Raw genomic sequence first — 20,619 nt, 5'->3', positions numbered from 1 at the left:
TTATCAGATTTGAATATATGTAGCTCTGACCATAATAGTGAGCATTTGAAACAATCTGAAACATACAGGAAATGTATTCTAATTATGAACTGAAGTTCTCACAGGCCAACAAAATGATTTTCTAACAGGCAAGTTGTAGCTTCACTCACCAATGGATCAATTTTTTAAAATTTAATTTTATGTGTGAATTTTGATACTCATTAAGGTGAGGAATATCAATGAAATTCCATTTCAGGAAGCCAGTGTCAACATACAGCACTCCAAATTCAGCTACTGCCGTCAGGATTTAGAAGCAGGTATCATATTCAGCAGCTAACAATTTCTTAAAAAATACAATTTTAAATTTCAACCAGCATTTATTGTACATAGACAGGTTTAATTTGGGAAAATCTACTTTGATAACTATCATGTTGACACATAAGTGCAGTGTGCTGTCAGGTTGCAGTTCATAATGCAAATGTTGTTTTCTGTACGTGAATGATGTTTAAAATGATTTTTAAAGTGGTAGAAAAGAGGTTCACACCCACAGTTTTTCTCCCCTCCTCACCTCCGAGTCAAGTTCACAGTCCTGGTCAGAATGTTTGGAGGATGAGTCATTTTCCACAGGGAGAATTTTAAAAAAATTTGTTCATGAGATGTGGCATCGCTGGCAAGGCCAGCATTTATTGCCCATCCCTAGTTGCCTTTGAGAAGGTGGTGGTGAGCCGCCTTCTTGAACCGCTGCAGTCCGTGTGGTGACGGTTCTCCCACAGTGCTATTAGGTAGGGAGTTCCAGGATTTTGACCCAGCAACAATGAAGGAACGGCGATATATTTCCAAGTCATGATGGTGTGAGACTTGGAGGGGAACGTGCAGGTGGTGGATAAATAATTCAAACTATGGCACACTTCTGACCAGCTGGTTACACAGTGCTATTGGCAAAAGCGTGGGACCAAGCTATCTGCCCACTCTGTGGGCCAAAGAGTGGCATTTTGCATACATGGGATATAAAGAACAGGAATTTTAACTTTTTTTTGGAAGGTTTTTGTTATTTCCACCTTTCCCATCCTGTAGTCTCCTACTGATGTGTATCATTTCCAGCTGAGAGATGAGCAAGTCATCAGCTCTAGGACCAGCTTCTAGAAGCTGCACAGAGTAGGCCAGTGTGACAATTTTTTCCCTCCTACCTTTGGAGAAGCACCAGGCTTCCACTCAGCACCTTCTCTATGGAGCCATGACTGAGATCAATAACTCAATGTGTGGGGAATTGCAGGCATGAATCAGAGTCTAATAACCCTGTTGCAGTGCATTGAAATTTCTTTCCTCCCCCAAATTCTCTCCCCATCTCTCCTGAAGATGGTGATTCATGTTGGAGGAAGGTTCCATGTATACCAGCAGCCCTCTTATACCTTACAGTGGCTGTTCTTCAGCTGTCAGCCTGGATTCTGTATCAGCAACATATTCAACCACGAAGAGTGGGCTGTCACAATTCAGTCATCATTTGAAGTCCACACAGGTGCATTATCCAGCAGGGATTACTAGATAGCGATCAGAGCACAAATCCCGACTGATTTCCCCTCCCTAGCCTGAGGAGACTTTTGCCAACTGCACTTCCTCCATCACTGCCCTTGAAATCAGCAAAGACTAAATATCACAACTAGGCACCCCCCAGAGGCAAGTTGGAATTTCGATTAACTGTGCTTCGCTTATATTGTACGCGATGGAAATTACTTTTAAAAATTGATTGAACAATAACTATCAGCCAATAGGACAACCATGGGATTCATAGGATCAGATGTAGGCTAAATAATGTTACAAAAATATAGGTTTGAATTGCACCACACTAGAGCACCAACACTTGTGCCATGAAGTTGTGAGTTGTGGGTTTGATCTCCCACATGAAACAGATGCAAATGGGAAAGGGAAAACTAGAAAGTATAGTAGCCATCATGCCACTACTGTACAGCTCTTAGCAGCTGGCTCAAGAGCAACTTAGGCAAAGGCCCAGGAGAGTCTCCCTACTTACCATCTTGACATAGGTGCATGTTCTGGCAAAATCAGAACAGGGGAGGATAACATACCCTATAAAATAACAAAAATCAGACATTTTGGAAAATCCATAGCATCAGTAAATATTTGACCCTGATATGCCACAGTCGCCTCGAAGAATTGGAAATGGGATAGAAATTATACTTTCTTTCATACACATTAATGTGCTACTTTCCTAACTTTCATGGAGCACTCATGCAGTTTTTTGCTCTCTGGCTATACTTCTAATGGCAATAATGATCTCCATGTGGTTGAGATGTGACACTGAATGATGCTTTCACCATAAAGTTTTCTTCGTGAGATAACCAATGGTTACTCTTATATTCATATTAGAATGATGCAAAAACATGTTTTCTCTAATATGATGATAATGAAAGAAAAGCAACATGTCAGCTTGTTGCCACTGGGGGAGACGAACGTGGACACTTCCCAACATAGTGAGAATTTTCAAAAGGTAACAGACATGCATTTGGACTAGTAGCCAAGGTATTGTGTTAAACCTGAAGTGGCCATGAAGGGGAGATCAACAACTGCTACAGAAATTATTCATTTCAACGGAAACTGAAATAGATTCATTTAAATTGGATAGACATAACTTAGTTGGACACCATGAACCAACATCTAACCTATTCTTGCATTCAAATCTACTGAAGAAAAAACATCCATCAAGGCATTGTTATTTATCAAATTAATCATCATAGGTTTGGTTAGCTTAGAAACTCGGAATATAAACTATTTAAATGCAATAGCATGGGAGTTCCTTTCTAATTGACAATCCAAATAACAAAACATTTCTACTGGTTAAAATTGATATTTGATGCCAGGTCAATTTTGGGGCTAGCTCTATCATGTAGACGAGTCAGTGCGATCATCCTTAAAGGAGCAGAAAACCATCTCAAGGTGTTTTTCACCAGCTTCCTCCATGGAGAGCAGTAGCTGTAACAGTAATTATAAATGTTGTTGCTGGCATGCAGATCAGCAATATTGTTTTCCCATTGCTGGCCTGTACCCCAGTCTTCAGGGAAGGCACGATAGCCAGAATTGAAAGCCATAAAATCAAAAACCATAAAATCAACTTTTAAATAACGGTGCATATGCAATCTTGAACATGCTCAGTAATCTGGAAGTTACTATCGGAGGTGTGGATTCAGGCCTGCAATGTAAATAATGCAGGCTCCACACCAGAAGCTCTGGGTTCTACAGAAGCTATTCTGTAATATAAAGAGAGTATTCGAAGCAAGCCAGCTCTTATGGGACACACTTTTAAGTATTCCACATACATAGCGAGTGCCAGGATTAAAAAAATTAATAATATTTTTGCAATATTCAAATCATTATTCATTTTTTGAAAAGGATAAGTTTGATTAAAATTAAAGCTCACTGACTGAGACGACCTAAATCAAAACCAATGTAGTTTTTCAGCCATTTGAATTTTAAATATATGGAGTGGGGATTCTGTGGCACTACTCTGGAACTGAAAAGGTTAAATATTTCAATGGGGAAGATTTTACCAAAATAAAACAAGGGATGACCAACTGAACTTTTGCATGCCAATTTTTATCTAAATGTGGTAGATAGGCACATTTCACAGAATATACCTGACAGTACTACAACCTCCTCCTAAAACATAGCTGATGTAGAAAAAGTCTTTCCCACTCATATCCTGCAGCTGTGTGGTTCATAATTAAAAAGGCTGCACCACTTCCTGCTGTGGACACTTCAAAAGATTTTTTTGTCTCCAGTCCATTGACATCCAGCTTGAAATGACTTAACAACATTTTTATTTATAGTTGATGTGACATTAAAAAAATATAGTTTACACATAATTTTGATAATAAAAAGTGAAAAAATATTGGTTTAATAATAAACTCTACTTGTTTTCTTGTGACCTAAAAAACAGCGTTACATGAAGAAATACAGGCATGGTTGTGCAAATGTGCATTTTAGTTTTTTTGCATCTTACAAGTTAACAAGCCCAATTTTGAATCTGCAAACTGCTATAATGCAATATTTACATTGAAATATACAATAGGAAACCAAGCTACAAGCTCTAATCAAAAAAAAAAATCAGTGTTTTAGGTTTTTGTTCAGACAAGATTAAGGTTAACTTGTTCATGAGTTTTCATTTTCCATAATTCGACGAAATTCTGAAGCTGGAAATTAGCAGGCAAATAATGCTGTACAGAAGATCCTTCATTAGCATTCACTGACAGGAATAATTCTAATACTTTCAGATGTATTAAAAAAAGTGATTAAATCACAAAGGGTTAACTTCTTCCTCACCTCAGTGTCATTATTGAGGTTCCAGAGGTCTAATCGCCCCATCCCATCCACACAGGCAAATAGTGCAGGATGCACTGGTGACCACATGACGTCGTAGACATAGTCTGCATTGTCTTCAAAGGAGTAGAGAGGCTTGTTGTGCTGTAAGGCGGAGAGAGCAAGAAGACTTTGTGGCGCTAGTGCTGCCCGAGGCTGTCTGGCAAGTCTAATTAAAAACTTTGCACATTTTCAAAGTGTCATAAACCAATGAGATGAAAGTCTGCAAAGGTGTGCAGTAACTTCAATACAACAGCTGTCCAGTAAGATAAATAAAAAAAAAGAATACCATAAGGACTGCATGAGCATTCCCCAGACAGGTAGACGTATAGGCATTTAACTCACAATTCATTCAGGACAAGTAGGAGGTTACATGTGCAAATGAATCAAACTGTGGTAAACCTGCCAAGGATTATGGGATGCTTTAAGTGAACCAGGCAGTAGAACTGCAGGCTTTTAGACAATAGCCTGCCATTATAGATACAGAGTGCCATCTAGTGAAAAAAGCCTATGCAGCGGCAACTGTTGTAATTGATGTGAACGGTTTCCCTGGGGGCCACATGACCCCCTCTGATTATCTCCACTCCAGACATTTCATCTACAATGTGGATAGCTGCAAGGACAAACTGGACAACATCAAAGACAAAACGTCCAACTTCACTGCTATTAGCGGTCATCCTCTCTCAAGACATTTGAATGAAATGTGCTTCTCCTCCTCCTCTCCTTCCCCCTCCCCACAATATGTGTATGCCTTTTTGGGAGTTAAATGTGCTATTCTTCTTCTTCTTCATTCTAGTGTTAGTATAAACAGTTGCTACATTTTTCCCTTTCCTATATTTACAGAGAGAGATTGTCAAGGTCTTTCTTTAATTTCTGCGTGGTGCCTCAGATTACATTAACCCCTTTGGCTTTCCTACAGTTTCTGCCACCCCATCCACATTACATTCTATATATAAAAATGATCACTATACAATACACTACACTCTCAAGTCAGCACAAATTGCTTTCAAGCCAGAGGCAATGTTTTAAGTTTTTGAAGGATTAAACAGTAAATGACTCAAACTCCATATATTAATCTCTTGAGCACTTATCCTGGTCACGTAAAACACCCAATTAATCATATAAAGTCACGGTGCGATGGTATTTGATTTCACAGGTGCAAAATAATAAGTTGTATTGCAAGTCAACACACAAGTGAGAAATACTACAATTTATTAGTTTCTTACATTAGCTTCTGCTGCCTCGACTGGGGACAGAAACCACAAAGGCTCTTGAATAAACAGTATTTTAATTTTATCTTCATTTTGATTGACAGATCATGAATCACATGAGCCACCATTCAAAAAACAGAGCAATGTTACATTTGGAATTGTACATGAAGGCAGACAGACTGGCCAGTAATTAAAATTAATTCTTCAGAATCCTAATGTTTCCTTATTAAAGGAAATTAATGAAAAACTGCTTGTTTAGGGTGACATTCTTTTTAAATGTAGACATCACTGCATCATGTTAAGTGCATCTACAAGACACTCAAAGATTTTTGTAGGCACATTGCTATTATCTTTATTAAGGATCTGAGACTTAAGTTAACTACTAATGGAATACTGACATTGGGAAAATTATTTAAGATTTACAGGATCAAATTAGGACTGTCAAATGTACTTCTTAAAAAAAAAATTGTCTCTAGGTAAAATAATGGTACTTTAAATTCACATTGGATTTACTTGTATGTGTACTTCTTTGTCACCTTTAACAAAGGTGAAGTCCTCTTGCTCCCGCCTGATCTAAATTCAGACCTGTTATTATTGTTTATCCCAATTGCTACTGAAATGACCGGGGCTCTTCCACAGGTTTTGCAAATATCCAACCGGTCAGTAGCAACACAGTGCCTTTATCAACAGTAGTTACAGTACAGGAGAAACGCTTTATAATGCGGTACACAGTAGTCAAATTAAACATTTTTAAAAAGAAAAATGTTCCAGTCCAAACGTTCAAAAAGTATGTTAGCAATAAATTCAGTCTGAAGATAAGACAAACTGATTACATTTTTGTGGTTTGTTCTTTAAGGCAATGCATTCTTTATAATTGAGTTTGATAAATGAGTCAAACAACAAAGGGATGATGATCAGTCTGCTTTTCTGATGCAAGAAAATCAAAGCATCTGGCAAAGAAAAGGAAAGAATGTGTTTTGACAGATACCTGAACAACTAGGGCGTCAGTTAGTCAACCAGTGAGAAAAGGGGTGGGTAAAGAATTCCCAGATAAGCTATACTTTTACTAATGCCTCACTATATTTTCTCATAAGTTCTAGCAACTCAATGTCTGGGGAAAAAAAAAGACAAGACTGAAAGTGAAATTTTAATTTGGGACTTGACAATTTTCATCACAAAATTCACCGTATCCAGACAGCAATACCAGCATTCTGTTTCTTTAAAGGTTTAACTCCCCCAGCTCCTCAAAGGTGGTTAAAAAATCCCTCCCTTGCAAATTTCCTCCCCCACAAACCAGTTCTGCCTCCTCACTGTCCTCCTCCAGCTATGATGCTCCAGGTGACAGATGCACTATGGATATGTTGCCAATGCTACTCCATACTGACCATCACTAAACACTCAACGAGGCGGGTCAGCTTCTCCTGCAGCTTTTTCATTCCTAAGAAGGCAAACTCTGCTACTCTAGGCGGTGACTAGAATGCCCCAGATCTGTCAAAATATTCCCATAAAGACTTGAACTTGAATGTCAGTTGACAGTAGGATTCAAAAACTGTACATTTAGCGTGAGAATCCAGTAATCATCACCAGAGCTAGTACAATGTGTAACTCACTCATGAGAATATCCAGCAGGAGAACAGATCTTGCTCAAAACATGAATATTTTCCACGAAACTGTCATTTTTAAAACTGTTGCGGTATTGCAAATGCTATAAAACTTATCTATTGTTTTTGTTAAAACATATTAGCAATTACATTTTCTTATACTATATACAACTTACTATTTAATACAAAACATCATGAATGCACGATTGTGGAGGTTGCCGCATTTGATTGAACTTAGAAAAAAAAAACAACGGCGAAGGAAACAATTTACCATTATAAATTCATCCATGTGCTCTGAAGTATTTTAATCTGAGTCATAGTTTGGACAAAATACAAACCAAAATACCAGTCCCTGAAAAAAAAGTCTCAATATGTTCCATTGAACAAAACATACCCTTCATCATGTAAGCTTTACTTACATTACAGTAGACCTTATAACTTAGAATCCAGCCAAATAGGCACCCAAGTACTGACAACAGTGTGGTGATGACACATTGCCACACTGGCAACTACTACTGAGTGCAGACAAGTTCTAAAGTTCAAAGGCAGCATCACTCCAGATCACAGGGGGCAACTTTTAAAGCATTTGCAATGCCGCAAATTGCCATAAATATCAAATTTGTTTAAACTGCCTTTCTTTTTTCAGAATTGTATGCTGGGCTTATGTAAGTTAGTGCAATTGCGATAAAGTTTGCTTACAGAGCACTTACAGGAGTGTATTGTAATACAATAAGTGTGCTGGCACAGTTGTTTGTATTGATAATAGTTTTACATGTGCTACGATCAGAAGTGTTTCGTTGGGAGGAGCCGCGAGTTTGGCGGGGGGGGGGGGGGGGGTGGGGGGGGAGGGCGCGGAAATCAGGCAAGGGTGCTTAAAGGCTATCATATGTAAATAGTGAAACTGTTGTATCTCTTAAAGGACTTATGACTTTCTGTAGTTTGGGTGGAGACAAGAGATGTAGGCCTAGAAATACATCTTTGGGTGCAACCCCACGCAGAGTAATTACCGCGCATGAATGGCAGGGTCTGGGGAGAGGCGGATATTGGGCCTCGGACCTCATTCATGGAGTCGGCACTGCGGGAGGAGGCCACGCAGGTAAATGATGCAAGTTCAGGCTGCAGACAGTGCCGTAGCGGCCCACCGATAAGTGATCGTTGTTCAGGGTGGGGGGAGATCACGGGCCTGGGGGGAGCGATCGGTGGCTAATGGGTGGAGGGAGATCAGGGAGCCTGGAGGTTGTGGGGGGGTCAGAAGCCTGGAAGTTGGTGGCTGGGGTGGGAGCGATAAGTGGCCCGGAGAATGGGGAGCTTGGGGCTGGGAGGGGAGTGGAAGGGAAACCAGGGAGCCTGGTGGCCTGGGGTGGGAGATCGCAGATCAGGGCCAAGGCCTGTAGGTCAGGGATCTTGGGGCCAGAAGTGGTGGCAATCGGGAAGCTGGTTTATAAGTAAGTTGCTTACCTTTTTTCTGCAGGCATCCTGAGTGCCCGAGTGCAGATAGCGATGGTGTAGGCTGGCTCGGGGCAAGCCAATGTTGCAGCGGGGACCTCAAGTAGGCATTAGGCCCTTTGTATATGCAAATAATAGGCCCAACATCTGTTTCAGCTGTGGGTAAAGAACACCTCTTGTTCGTCCTTACCCAGTATGGCAGGCAGTGCACTTCCTGCCCACCATTTTGGGGTCTTAGGAGGCCACGCAGCACCTGGCAAATGGGCGCTTTGCAACCCAATTTCTAGGCCATAAATTGAACCCTTTTAAAAAAAAAACGCACTGCAGCCTTGCACCTCTTTCATTTTCAACAGATGCTTTAACTACTGTAGTGGTTTTCATCAAAAACTTTTGTGGGAGAGTACTTACTTCTGCTCTGGGGATTTCCTTATGTCGACCTCCTGGGAGTCCTCTTGCCAGTTCCACGCCTCTTTTCTCCACCCCCCACCAAGATGTCAGCAACTTTTCTTTCCTCATCTGTCCCACCCACTCACCCAAAGACTTTGCAGGATGGCTTAGATTCCACTCACTTGAACCAACTTTTTTTCAACCACAGGGAGAGATCAAGAAAAGTTGCAACAAAGTTAGAACAGTTACAAAATGAGGCCCATATCTGCACTGCACCGAGACTGGTGTCACACCGATGCGAAACCCACAGATGTGAGTTTTTGTACCATTACGACTCAGGTACGAGGAGCTTTAAAGCTCAAGTTTGTCAAGACTATAGCAGGTTCACTCTGAAATTAAACTAGTCATTTAAAAAAAAATGGGGGGTGGGGGGGGAAGGAGGAGAAAGCACAGATAGAGAGCGTGTTATTGATGTTAACCCATTGTAGTCTAGAGTGACCAAAAGCTTCCTGACAAAACCAAAAAAAACCTCAGACAGCTCCAAAAGCATGTGTTTCACAGAACAGTTGTAAAATATTAGCATTATGAAAACATGAAAATACGAATATTCCAAATTGTTTGGACACCTCACAATGCAAAGTAGATCAAGTTTGCATGAACCTCTGGATTTTCAAATTAGTTGAAAAGTAGGGAAAGTGGAAGAGTCTATAATTATGATGCACAATATCCTAGAAAAAAAGTCATGGCTTAGAAAAGATTCATTGCAAAGATTGTCGTAAATCGAAGTCTCGAAGAGTTAGGGACTCGATTGTTTCTTACCTTCGTGGTCCATAATTTGACTGTCCAATCAAATGAAGAGGTGACAAACAGATGGGAGAAATCGATCTGTCCCACGGCCATGTGGCAATTGATACCGGTCACTGGACCCTGGTGACCCTCGAACATTTCACCAATACCAGCCTTACTGGAAAACAAGTTTTAGACTAAATAACACATTACTGGCCTTAACAAATACAAACACTTTTAAAGACATGTCATTGAAATCTAACACCTATAAGTTTTCCATTTATAGACCTCACTTTTCCATTTGGTTCAGTAGTTGTGAGATCACAAGAAATAGTTCAGGTGCTTCAGTTCATCACATGTATTATCCAAAGAAAGAATCATAACATGGCAACTTATGATATTACAGTCTATGACAACTCAATCAGTTTATCCATTATGCAGATGAGCCATACAAACCAGGAAAGTTTTAAATGTGATCCCAATCTGTGCTGAGCTAGCTGATTTGAGCTAGAGTACTAGTAGGAGTGCTAAAATTGGCCTCAGCACTCCTGGGACAGGGAGGGCAAACTTGTCTGGGCTTCCCACTCTTGGTCATTAAATAGTGATTCCAATTGGAATGTGCAAGTATGTGAGGACAGGATAGCCTCAGCCCTGGTGCTTCCCTTGGTTACATATCCTGCTAACACATGGCCATTTGGGCGACTACTGTCTATGGAACCGTACCCCATCAAGGGGTCAAGCCTTCGCAACAGAAAGGGGGAGGGGGAAAATTTGCAACTAAAAAAAACAATTGCGTTGGAACCACACCTACCGTTCTTATACAATTTTACACACAGAACCATTACCTGGGTAATTTGAAATAATTGGGGTTGATATTATCCCCACCCCCCCACGACGGGCGGGAGGTAAAAATTAAAATTTGTGAAACGTGACCCCAACCTGTCTCGTAAGTGCCTGCCACCATTTTTGCTCCCACAGTGAAATTGAGAACCTGATTTAAATTTAATGGCTGCCGGACGGGTTTTTCAGGGCTCAGGAAACCCAGCAGCGAAATGGAGACGGGAGCAGCTGGTTGCTTGTGGGTCAGGAGAGAACTCCTTGTGGGCCAGGATGAGCAGGAGTGATACCCCCGGCCCCCCCCAATCAAACCTTCTGCTGATCGGCAGCGCCCACCACCACCCCCCCCCCCAACCCCTGAGGTTGAGCCTCCCAACCTCCCTGCCGATTGCCGGGCTCTGACCCCACCCCACCAAGCCCCAATCTTTCCCTCCCTGCCGATTGCCGGGCTCTGACCCCACCCCACCAAGCCTCAATCTTTCCCTCCCTGCCGATTGCCGGGCTTTGACCCCACCCCAGCAAGCCCCGAACTTCCCTCCCTGCCGATTGCCGGGCTCTGACCCCACCCCACCAAGCCCCGAACTTCCCTCCCTGCCGATTGCCGGGCTCTGACCCCACCCCACCAAGCCCCGAACTTCCCTCCCTGCCGATTGCCGGGCTCTGAACCCACCCCAGCAAGCCCCGAACTTTCCAGATTGCCAGGAATCCTCCCCAACAGTCCCTGGATGCGGCCTTCTGCCATTGGCTTACTCGCCCAGCAGCCACTAGCCTGTCAACCTGGCCGGCTGCTGGGCAGAAAATGGAATTTAAAAAAAATGATGGAGGTCCTGCCATTAAATTCGGCAGGATTTCCACGTCCTCGGGATTTCCGGGTTTCCCCGCACCCCCCATCTCCTCGTAAATATCGGGGCCATTACGTCAGATGAAGTACCTGATGGAAAAGGTGAAAGAGCTGCTGGAGAAGATAGCACAACCGCTAATCATCTTGTTCACAAATATTAAACACTACTATTCCATCAGAAATAAAATGTTGTGTTGTTGAATTTTTTTATTCCCCTGAGTTGAAGTTATAAATACAATAGAGTTACATTTGGGAGGGGTTGAAAAGTAATCTCCTTATCTTCACAAAGATGCAGTATTCCTAATGAACTCTGGGAGGAACTCCTTTAAGAAATTTCAATGCTTATAATAAGAATGCAAGATCTAAAATCCTGAATTGTCTGTGTCTAGAATGGTGATTTCGGAAAACAGTTTCGCCAGTACAAGGTGGCAGTAAGACGCCGTGTTCGACTACTCCCAGAGCAGACTGGTGCTTGTAGGGAGAACTGACCGGGAAATCACAGGCACTGTGGGCTCGTGCTTTCCCTGCCAGCAATCCCGACAAGCACTGCTCCAAGCTAGGAGTGCCTGACTGCAGAATCAGTCCTTAAAGCTGAAAAGTTTGTAGCAGGTACATGGCAGATAGTGATGGAGAAGCTGATTTCAGCCCATTAAAAATGATGACTTTAATAACTGGATAACACTACTGAAAAGTCAAAGATCATAATTCAATACAAAGTAGCTGACTTACAGCCAAAAGTTTTTTTTTTATTCGTTCATGCGATGTGGGCGTCGCTGGTGATGCCAGCATTTATTGCCCATCCCTAATTGCCCTCGAGAAGGTGGTGGAGAGCCGCCTTCTTGAACCGCTGCAGTGCTTGTGGTGAAGGTTCTCCCACTTGCTGTTAGGAAGGGAGTTCCAGGATTTTGACCCAGCGACGATGAAGGAACGGCGATATATTTCCAAGTCGGGATGGTGTGTGACTTGGAGGGGAACGTGCAGGTGGTGTTGTTCCCATGTGCCTGCTGCTCTTGTCCTCTAGGTGGTAGAGGTCATGGGTTTGGGAGGTGCTGTCGAAGACGCCTTGGCGAGTTGCTGCAGTACATCTTGTAGATGGTACACACTGCAGCCATGGTGCGCCGGTGGTGAAGGGATGAATGTTTAGGGTGGTGGATGGGGTGCAAATCAAGCGGACTGCTTTGTCCTGGATGGTGTCGAGCTTCTTGAGTGTTGTTGGAGCAGCACTCATCCAGGCAAGTGGAGAGTATTCCATCACACTCCTGACTTGTGCCTCGTAGATGGTGGAAAGGCTTTGTGGAGTCAGCAGGTGAGTCACTCGCCGCAGAATACCCAGCCTCTGACCTGCTCTTGTAGCCACAGTATTTATGTGGCTGGTCCAGTTAAGTTTCTGGTCAATGGTGACCCCCAGGATGTTGATGGTGGGGGGTTCGGTGATGGTAATGCCATTGAATGTGAAGGGGAGGTGGTTAGACTTTCTCTTTTTGGAGATGGTCATTGCCTGGCACTTGTCTGGCGCGAATGTTACTTGCCACTTATCAGCCCAAGCCTGGAAGTTGTCCAGGTCTTGCTGCATGCTGGCACGGACTGCTTCATTATCCGAGGGGTTGCGAATGGAACTGAACACTGTGCAATCATCAGCGAACATCCCCATTTCTGACCTTATGATGGAGGGAAGGTCATTGATGAAGCAGCTGAAGATGGTTGGGCCTAGGACACTGCCCTAAGGAACTCATGCAGCAATGTCCTGGGGCTGAGGTGATTGGCCTCCAACAACCACTACCACCTTCTTTTGTGCTAGGTATCACTCCAGCCACTGCAGAGTTTTCCCCCTGATTCCCATTGACTTTAATTTTACTAGGGCTCCTTGGTGCCACACTCGGTCAAATGGTGCCTTGATGTCAAGGGCAGTCACTCTCACCTCACCTGGGGAATTCAGCTCTTTTGTCCATGTTTGGACCAAGGCTGTAATGAAGTCTGGAGCCGAGTAACCCTGGCGGAACCCAAACTGAGCATCGGTGAGCAGGTTATTGGTGAGTAAGTGCCGCTTGATAGCACTGTCGACGACACCTTCCATCACTTTGCTAATGATTGAGAGTAGACTGATGGGGCGGTAATTGGCCGGATTGGATTTGAACTGCTTTTTGTGAACAGGACATACCTGGGCAATTTTCCACATTGTCGGGTAGATGACAGTGTTGTAGCCGTACTGGAACAGCTTGGCTAGAGGCACGGCTAGTTCTGGAGCACAAGTATTCAGCACTACAGCCGGGATGCTGTCGGGGCCCATAGCCTTTGCTGTATCCATTGCACTCAGCAGTTTCTTGATATCACGTGGAGTGAATCGAATTGACTGAAGACTGGCTTCTGTGATGGTGGGGATATCGGGAGGAGGCCGAGATGGATCATTTTTTTAAAATTCGTTCATGGGATGTGGGCGTCGCTGGCGAGACCAGCATTTATTGCCCATCCCTAATTGCCCTTGAGAAGGTGGTGGTGAGCCGCCTTCTTGAACCACTGCAGTCCATGTGGTGACGGTTCTCCCACTGTGCTGTTAGGAAGGGAGTCCCAGGATTTTGACCCAGCGACGATGAAGGAACGGCGATATATTTCCAAGTCGGGATGATGTGTGACTTGGAGGGGAAGGTGTAGGTGGTGTTGTTCCCATGTGCCTGCTGCTCTTGTCCTTCTAGGTGGTAGAGGTCGCGGATTTGGGAGGTGCTGTCGAAGAAGCCTTGGCGAGTTGCTGCAGTGCATTCTGAGGATGGTACATACTGCAGCCACTGTGCGCCGATGGTGAAGGGAGTGAATGTTTAGGGTGGTGGATGGGGTGCCAATCAAGCAGGCTGCTTTATCTTGGATGGTGTCGAACTTCTTGAGTGTTGTTGGAGCTGCACTCATCCAGGCAAGTGGAAAGTATTCCATCACATTCCTGACTTGTACCTTGTAAATGGTGGAAAGGCTTTGGGGAGTCAGGAGGTGAGTCACTCGCCGCAGAATACCCAGCCTCTGACCTGCTCTAATAGCCACAGTATTTATGTGGCTGGTCCAGTTATGTTTCTGGTCAATGGTGACCCCCAGGATGTTGATGGTGGGGGATTCGGCGATGGTAATGCCGTTGAATGTCAAGGGGAGGTGGTTAGACACTCTCTTGTTGGAGATGGTCATTGCCTGACACTTATCTGGCGCGAATGTTACTTGCCACTTATGAGCCCAAGTCTGGATGTTGTCCAGGTCTTGCTGCACGCGGGCTCGGACTGCTTCATTATCTGAGGGGTTGCGAATGGAACTGAACACTGTGCAATCATCAGCGAACATCCCCTTATGATGGAGGGAAGGTCATTGATGAAGCAGCTGAAGATGGTTGGGCCTACGACACTGCCCACTCGGCACTTCTGGCTGAAAGTGGTTGCAAACACTTCAGCCTTGTCTTTTACACTCACGTGCTGGACTCTGCCATCATTGAGGATGGGGATGTTTACAGACCCTCCTCCTCCTGTTAGTTGTTTAATTGTCCACCACCATTCATGACTGGATGGGTCAGGACTACAGAGCTTTGATCTGATCCGTTGGTTGTGGAACTGCTTAGCTCTATCTATAGCATGTTGCTTCTGCTGTTTAGCATGCATGTAGTCCTGAGTTGTAGCTTCACCAGGTTGGTACCTCATTTTTAGGTACGCCTGGTGCTGCTCCTGGCATGCTCTTCTACACTCCTCATTGAACCAGGGTTGATCCCCTGGCTTGTTAGTAATGGTAGACTGAGGAATATGCCAGGCCATGAGGTTACAGATTGTGCTGGAATACAATTGTGCTGCTGCTGATGGCCCTCATGGATGCCCAGTTTTGAGCTGATAGATCTGTCCTGAATCTATCCCATTTAGCATGGTGATAGTGCCACACAACACATTGGATGGTATCCTCAGTGCGAAGACGGGACTTCGTCTCCATGAGGACTGTGCGGTGGTCACTCCTACCAATACTGTCATGGACAGATGCATCTGCGACAGGTAGATTGGCACATGGATACCGGGAGTAGGAATCCATAAATAAATAGAAAAAAGGAGATAGAGAGAAACAGTGAAGGCTGTGGTGAGAGAGAGACTGAATAATGTTTCCATCCATCAGGAGGGAAAAGGCTTCAGAAAATCACTGCACTCATAAAAGAACTTAAAGGTTTGACAGCAGCCTCAATAAAGCAAACAGGTTTCCTCACTAGGACAGAAGCTTGCTTGAATACTAGATTATCTGAAAGAATTTGTGTCAAATAAAAATAATCCACCAACTGAGAAAAATGGAAGTAGTGGCTTTAAAACGTACTATTCAAAAATCTACTATTTTAAAATGGATATAAAAAAAACAATACGACTAAAGCGCTTCATCTTAGGAATAAAAGATAGTCTTTGAATTTTTATTTTGTGGAAGTTGTGCCGGAGGACTGATGGGTCACCAATATAACACCTCTGTTCAAAAAGTGAGGTCAGGCTAACATCAGCATCTACAGACCTCAATAATACAGGGTAAAAGTAATACCCAGTTAGAAAGATATGAGTTAATTAAGGACAGTCAGCACAAATTTGTAAAAGGCAAGCCATGTCTGGCTGATTGAATGTGTCGATAGAAGAAATGCAGTGGATATTGTGTATATGCGGTTTCAAAAGGCTTTTGACATAGGAGGGACGTGTTGATAAAATTAAGGTAAGTGGGATTAAAGGGAATGTTACAGCATGGAGAGGAAGTTGTTTAAAGGACAGGAAACAGAGAGCTAATAGATGTTTCTTGGACGGTAATGATGTAAACAGTGCTGTCCCCCAGGGGTTATTATTGGGGCTATTGATCTGGACTTGGCACAATATCAAAATCTTCAGATGACACAAAAATAGGGAGTGTGGTTAACTATAGACTATAAGTGACTTCAAGAAGAAGTAGACATGTTAGTAGATTGAAAGACAGCCAGTCACCACCTACTCAAGGGCAATTAGGGATGGGCAATAAATGACGGCCTTGCGAAGCCCACAACCCGAGAATCAATAAAAAAAAAGGTTGACAGCAGATTAAATCGAATGGAGAGAAATGCGAGATGATACATTTTGGGAGGATGAATACGAAATGCTATGTTTTTAAAATATGGGCAGAGAGTACAAAAACAAAGAGGCAATGCTAAAGCTATATCAATTATTAATTAGGCCACAGTTTTGGGCACCATGGGCTCCATTTTCGCACCCCCGAGCGGGTGCGTTCATAGCGGGGGTTGCTGCGAAAATCAGGGATTCCCGGGGCGGGTCTGGAGCCGGCGGGGTGCCACTTAAAATACTCATTAAGGTATTTCAGGTCGTTTACAGACCTGATTAACATAACATTTTAGGAGGGTTGGGATTTTGCAAACAACTGGGACTGTTTCCCGTACTGGGGGAAACACTCCCAGTTCAAATGGACGTGTTGCACCATCAGCCTGTGGCAGCTGCAAAGGTCCATTTGACAGGTTGGGGGGGGGGGGGGGGGGGAGACCCTAACTCATTACAGGAGGCCACTCTGTCACTTTGGACAAAGTTTGGCCTCCACCAACCTCCTCCTGACAATCAAATTCACAAACTTGCACTTACCCCGGTGTCCAGACACATTTACCTACCTTGCGGACCCCCTCAAATGTACATCTTCCGGATGGGGGCCGCTGTAGCTGCAGTCATGACCTCCTCGGAGGACGAACAGCATCACCAGCCTTGCCGGCCAACTCTGACACGTGGAGCTCCACAACACAGTGCTGTGACACATCCACCTGCACAGCAGGAGGGAGGGCAACCGCAGAGAGAAGGCACTACCCTCGCCACAGGGTCTACAGACCGAGGCTCAGCTTCCTGGACCTCTCTGAGCAGCAGTGCACACGGAGGCTCAGAGTCACTCGACATGTAGTCGTGGACATCTGCAGCCTCCTTCATGCCGAGCTACTCCCGGCTGGCCCGAGCACCATCTTCTTACCTGTCGCTGTCAAAGTTACCACTGCCCTCAACAACTTCTCCTCCGCATCCTTCCAGGGTGCCACCAAGGACATCGCCGACGTTTCTCAGTCATTTGCACAAAAGAGCCCTGCGAATACGCCTACACCCACTCTGCAGTGACACAATGGGTGGCATCAGTTGTGGGTCTTCATTGTGATCCTCAGGAAACGGCATTATTGCACAAACCAGACAAGATTCGCAAAGACGTGACAGTAGTGGTGACAATATATGTGATGTGAGTTGATCAGAAATCAAATATAGGTAAACACCATGACAAACCCTCAAACACCCTTGTGCATCCCCTTCATGCTCACGACACGTTTGCCTTATGCTTCCTACTGCACATATGTGATGCATGCCCTGTGGCTGCAGCACAGGTAGTAGCAGGTTGAGTGAGGCTGACCGTGAAAGAGATGCATGAGAGCGTGAGTATGAGATAGAGCCACGAGATTGTATGAGGATTGGGTTGAGTGGTCGTGGCGGGATGAGTAAGTGCAGGTAAGATGAGGATGAGGTTTGAGTGGGTGTGAGGAGTGATGTGATAGAGTAGTGTTGGCAGCGCAGAAGGAGATGTGGGGTGGGGGCGGTGATATGGCGGACGGAGTGTAGGGAAAGAGTAAGTGTACTCACTTTGACTGACCTACTGAGGTCATTGGAGCGCCTCCTGCACTGTATGCAGGTGCGCGATATGTTGGTGGTGCAGGTGACCTCCTCTGCCACCTCAAGCCAGACCTTCTTGGTGGCAGAGGCAGGCCGCTTCCTCCCGCCCGCCGGGGGGGGAAGATCTCTGTCCTCCCCCTCTTCCTCACTCCATCCAATGATACCTGGAGTGAGGCATCATTAAACCTGGGAGCAGCCTTCCCCTGGGCTGCTCCATGCTGTAATTTTTCCTATTTCCTGCAGCATCAGTCAGTGGAGGACTGCCCCTTTAAATAGGGCTCCTCCAGCTGACAGTCTATGCTCCGCATGCGCAGTCCGCCCGCTGCGCAGCTTTCCAGCACGAAACCCGGAAGCACAGGTAAGTGGATCCAATTAACCTGCGATTCCGTGCGGAGCACCCCGATTTCACTGGGCGCGTTATTTTAGAAAGGATGCCAAGAAAATGTGGAGGATGCAGAGGAGATTCACCTAGCTGATAACAGGAATGAGAGACTTTAGTTATGAGGAGGGACTGGATAAACTGGAGAAAGTTCATTTGAGCAGATAAGTTTTGATAAGGTAAAAAGCATTTCCACTGATCATAAGTTATTAACATAAATTTAAAATCATTAAAACCAAAAGGACAAAAGGAAAGGCTGGAGAATTTTTTAAAATCCAGATTGTTAGGGCATGGAATGTCCTACCCAAAACAGTGGTAGAACAAGAATCCATAATAGCTTTAAGTGGATAAATACTTAACTATTATGGAGTCTGGTTCTACCAGAATTCGAAGGGCAGTGAGAAATGGCAGGGGAACGGGGCTAAGTAGACATCCCTTTTAGAGAGCCATCACAGACACAACGGGCCAAATAGCCTCACTCTGTTCTGAAAAATTATATCATCCTATAAATCTAGTCCTATTTCCACAACAAGATAATCTCCCATCTTTATTGGAAAAGTCACCTTTTAAGATTTTTGCGCAACATGCACTTATGAAGGGTGAATAAAAAATGACTATATCTTTGGGTTGGGGAGTTAGTGGTGGCGGAGGGGGGTCATCAATTAAAAAAATCATTAAGAGAGTGAGGAGGGGGTTAGAAACATAGAAAATAGGAGTAGGAATAGGCCATTCGGCCCTTCGAGCCTGCTCCGCCATTCAATATGATCATGGCTGATCCTCTATCTCAATACCATATTCCCCGCTCTCTCCCCATACCCCTTGATGCCTTTTGTGTCTAGAAATCTATCTAGCTCCTTCTTAAATATATTCAGTGATTTGGCCTCCACAGCCTTCTGTGGTAGAGAATTCCACAGGTTCACCACCCTCTGTGTGAAGAAATTTCTCCTCATCTCAGTCCTAAATGTCCTACCCCGTATCCTGAGACTGTGACCACTCGTTCTGGATCCCCCAGCCAAGGTAAACATCCTCCCTGCATCCAGTCTGTCTAGCCCTGTCAGAATTTTACATGTTTCAATGAAATGAAATCCCCTCTCATTGTTCTAAACTCGAATGAATACAGGCCGAGTCGACCCAAACTCTCCTCATACGACAATCCTGCCATCCCAGGAATCAGTCAGGTGAACCTTCCTTGCACTCCCTCTATGGCAAGGATATCCTTTCTTAGGTAAGGAAGTATATCCTTCTTAGGATAAATTAATTTACGCTAGGGCATGGAATGCTTTGCCGCAGGGAGTGTTTGAGGCAGAGACCATTGCAGCTTTTAAGAAAAAAAAACAAAAAAATATTTAAAGCAGAGGAAGATACAGGGATATGGGGACAGAACGGAGTGGCAGGACTAGTTTTGCATTACTCTAGCAAAGAACTGGCATAAACACAGTGGGGTGAATGGCCTCTTTCTGTGTTATAAATGTCTTTGCTTTTGTGTCACCCAAAAACAAATAATGAACCACCTAAACTCAGCAATATGCATAAAAAAATGTTTTGATCCCCCCTCCCAAAATATCACCCCCCGCCCAAGATCTGCCCAGAACTAGATGTGGAATCCCACTGGGTCACCCGATAGCTATCCTTTCTCCTTACATCACAAAAAAGGTCAAAAGGAAGACTGCAAAGAAAACCAAACCACACAGACTTCTAACTGAGGATGAATGGATGCAAATCCTCTCCCCTCTCCTGAACCAGACTGATCAGTAATAACCCTGCTTTTTCCATCAGAGCAGACCCATGGCTCAGTACCAAAATCAGAATTTGCATTGTGATTTCTTCCATTTTGCACCTACAACTTCTGAAGCAGAAGCCACAGGCTCCTGTTGCTCTTTCATAGATTATAATGTCCTCAAACACCTCCTACCTGGTATAAAACTGGTTCAGCAACAGAATATATTCCATATATTTCAAGGGCTATGGGAAGAAAATATTTGGTATGGTAGATTTACTGCACTTTTAAAGGAGTCCCTTTTGAGAGTCATATCTTTGGGATACATTGCAAATTGTTACCAGAAAATTGGAAAGAGATCTAGAAGATTGTTAAAAAAAAAACTAACGGTCAAAGGGAGATTACAATTAATTCATG

General features: G+C 44.0%; 1 protein-coding gene across 1 annotated transcript in view; it reads right to left on the bottom strand.

Annotated features, from left to right (window-relative positions):
* dync1i1a (dynein cytoplasmic 1 intermediate chain 1a) overlaps nucleotides 1–20,619 on the bottom strand; it is a 236,830-nt gene that overhangs the window by 9,883 nt on the left and 206,328 nt on the right. Inside the window, exons 14-15 of the mRNA XM_068004236.1 lie at nucleotides 9,812–9,956; nucleotides 4,312–4,452 (exon numbers count right to left, since the gene is read on the bottom strand). Of these exons, the coding sequence (XP_067860337.1) occupies nucleotides 4,312–4,452; nucleotides 9,812–9,956 (286 nt within the window). The remainder of the gene's footprint in view (nucleotides 1–4,311; nucleotides 4,453–9,811; nucleotides 9,957–20,619) is intronic.

Source organism: Heptranchias perlo, chromosome 2 (genome assembly GCF_035084215.1).
Source record: "Heptranchias perlo isolate sHepPer1 chromosome 2, sHepPer1.hap1, whole genome shotgun sequence".
NCBI lineage: Eukaryota > Metazoa > Chordata > Chondrichthyes > Hexanchiformes > Hexanchidae > Heptranchias > Heptranchias perlo.
Note: the sequence above shows the minus strand (reverse complement) of the source record. Positions and strands in the feature narration are given on the sequence as shown.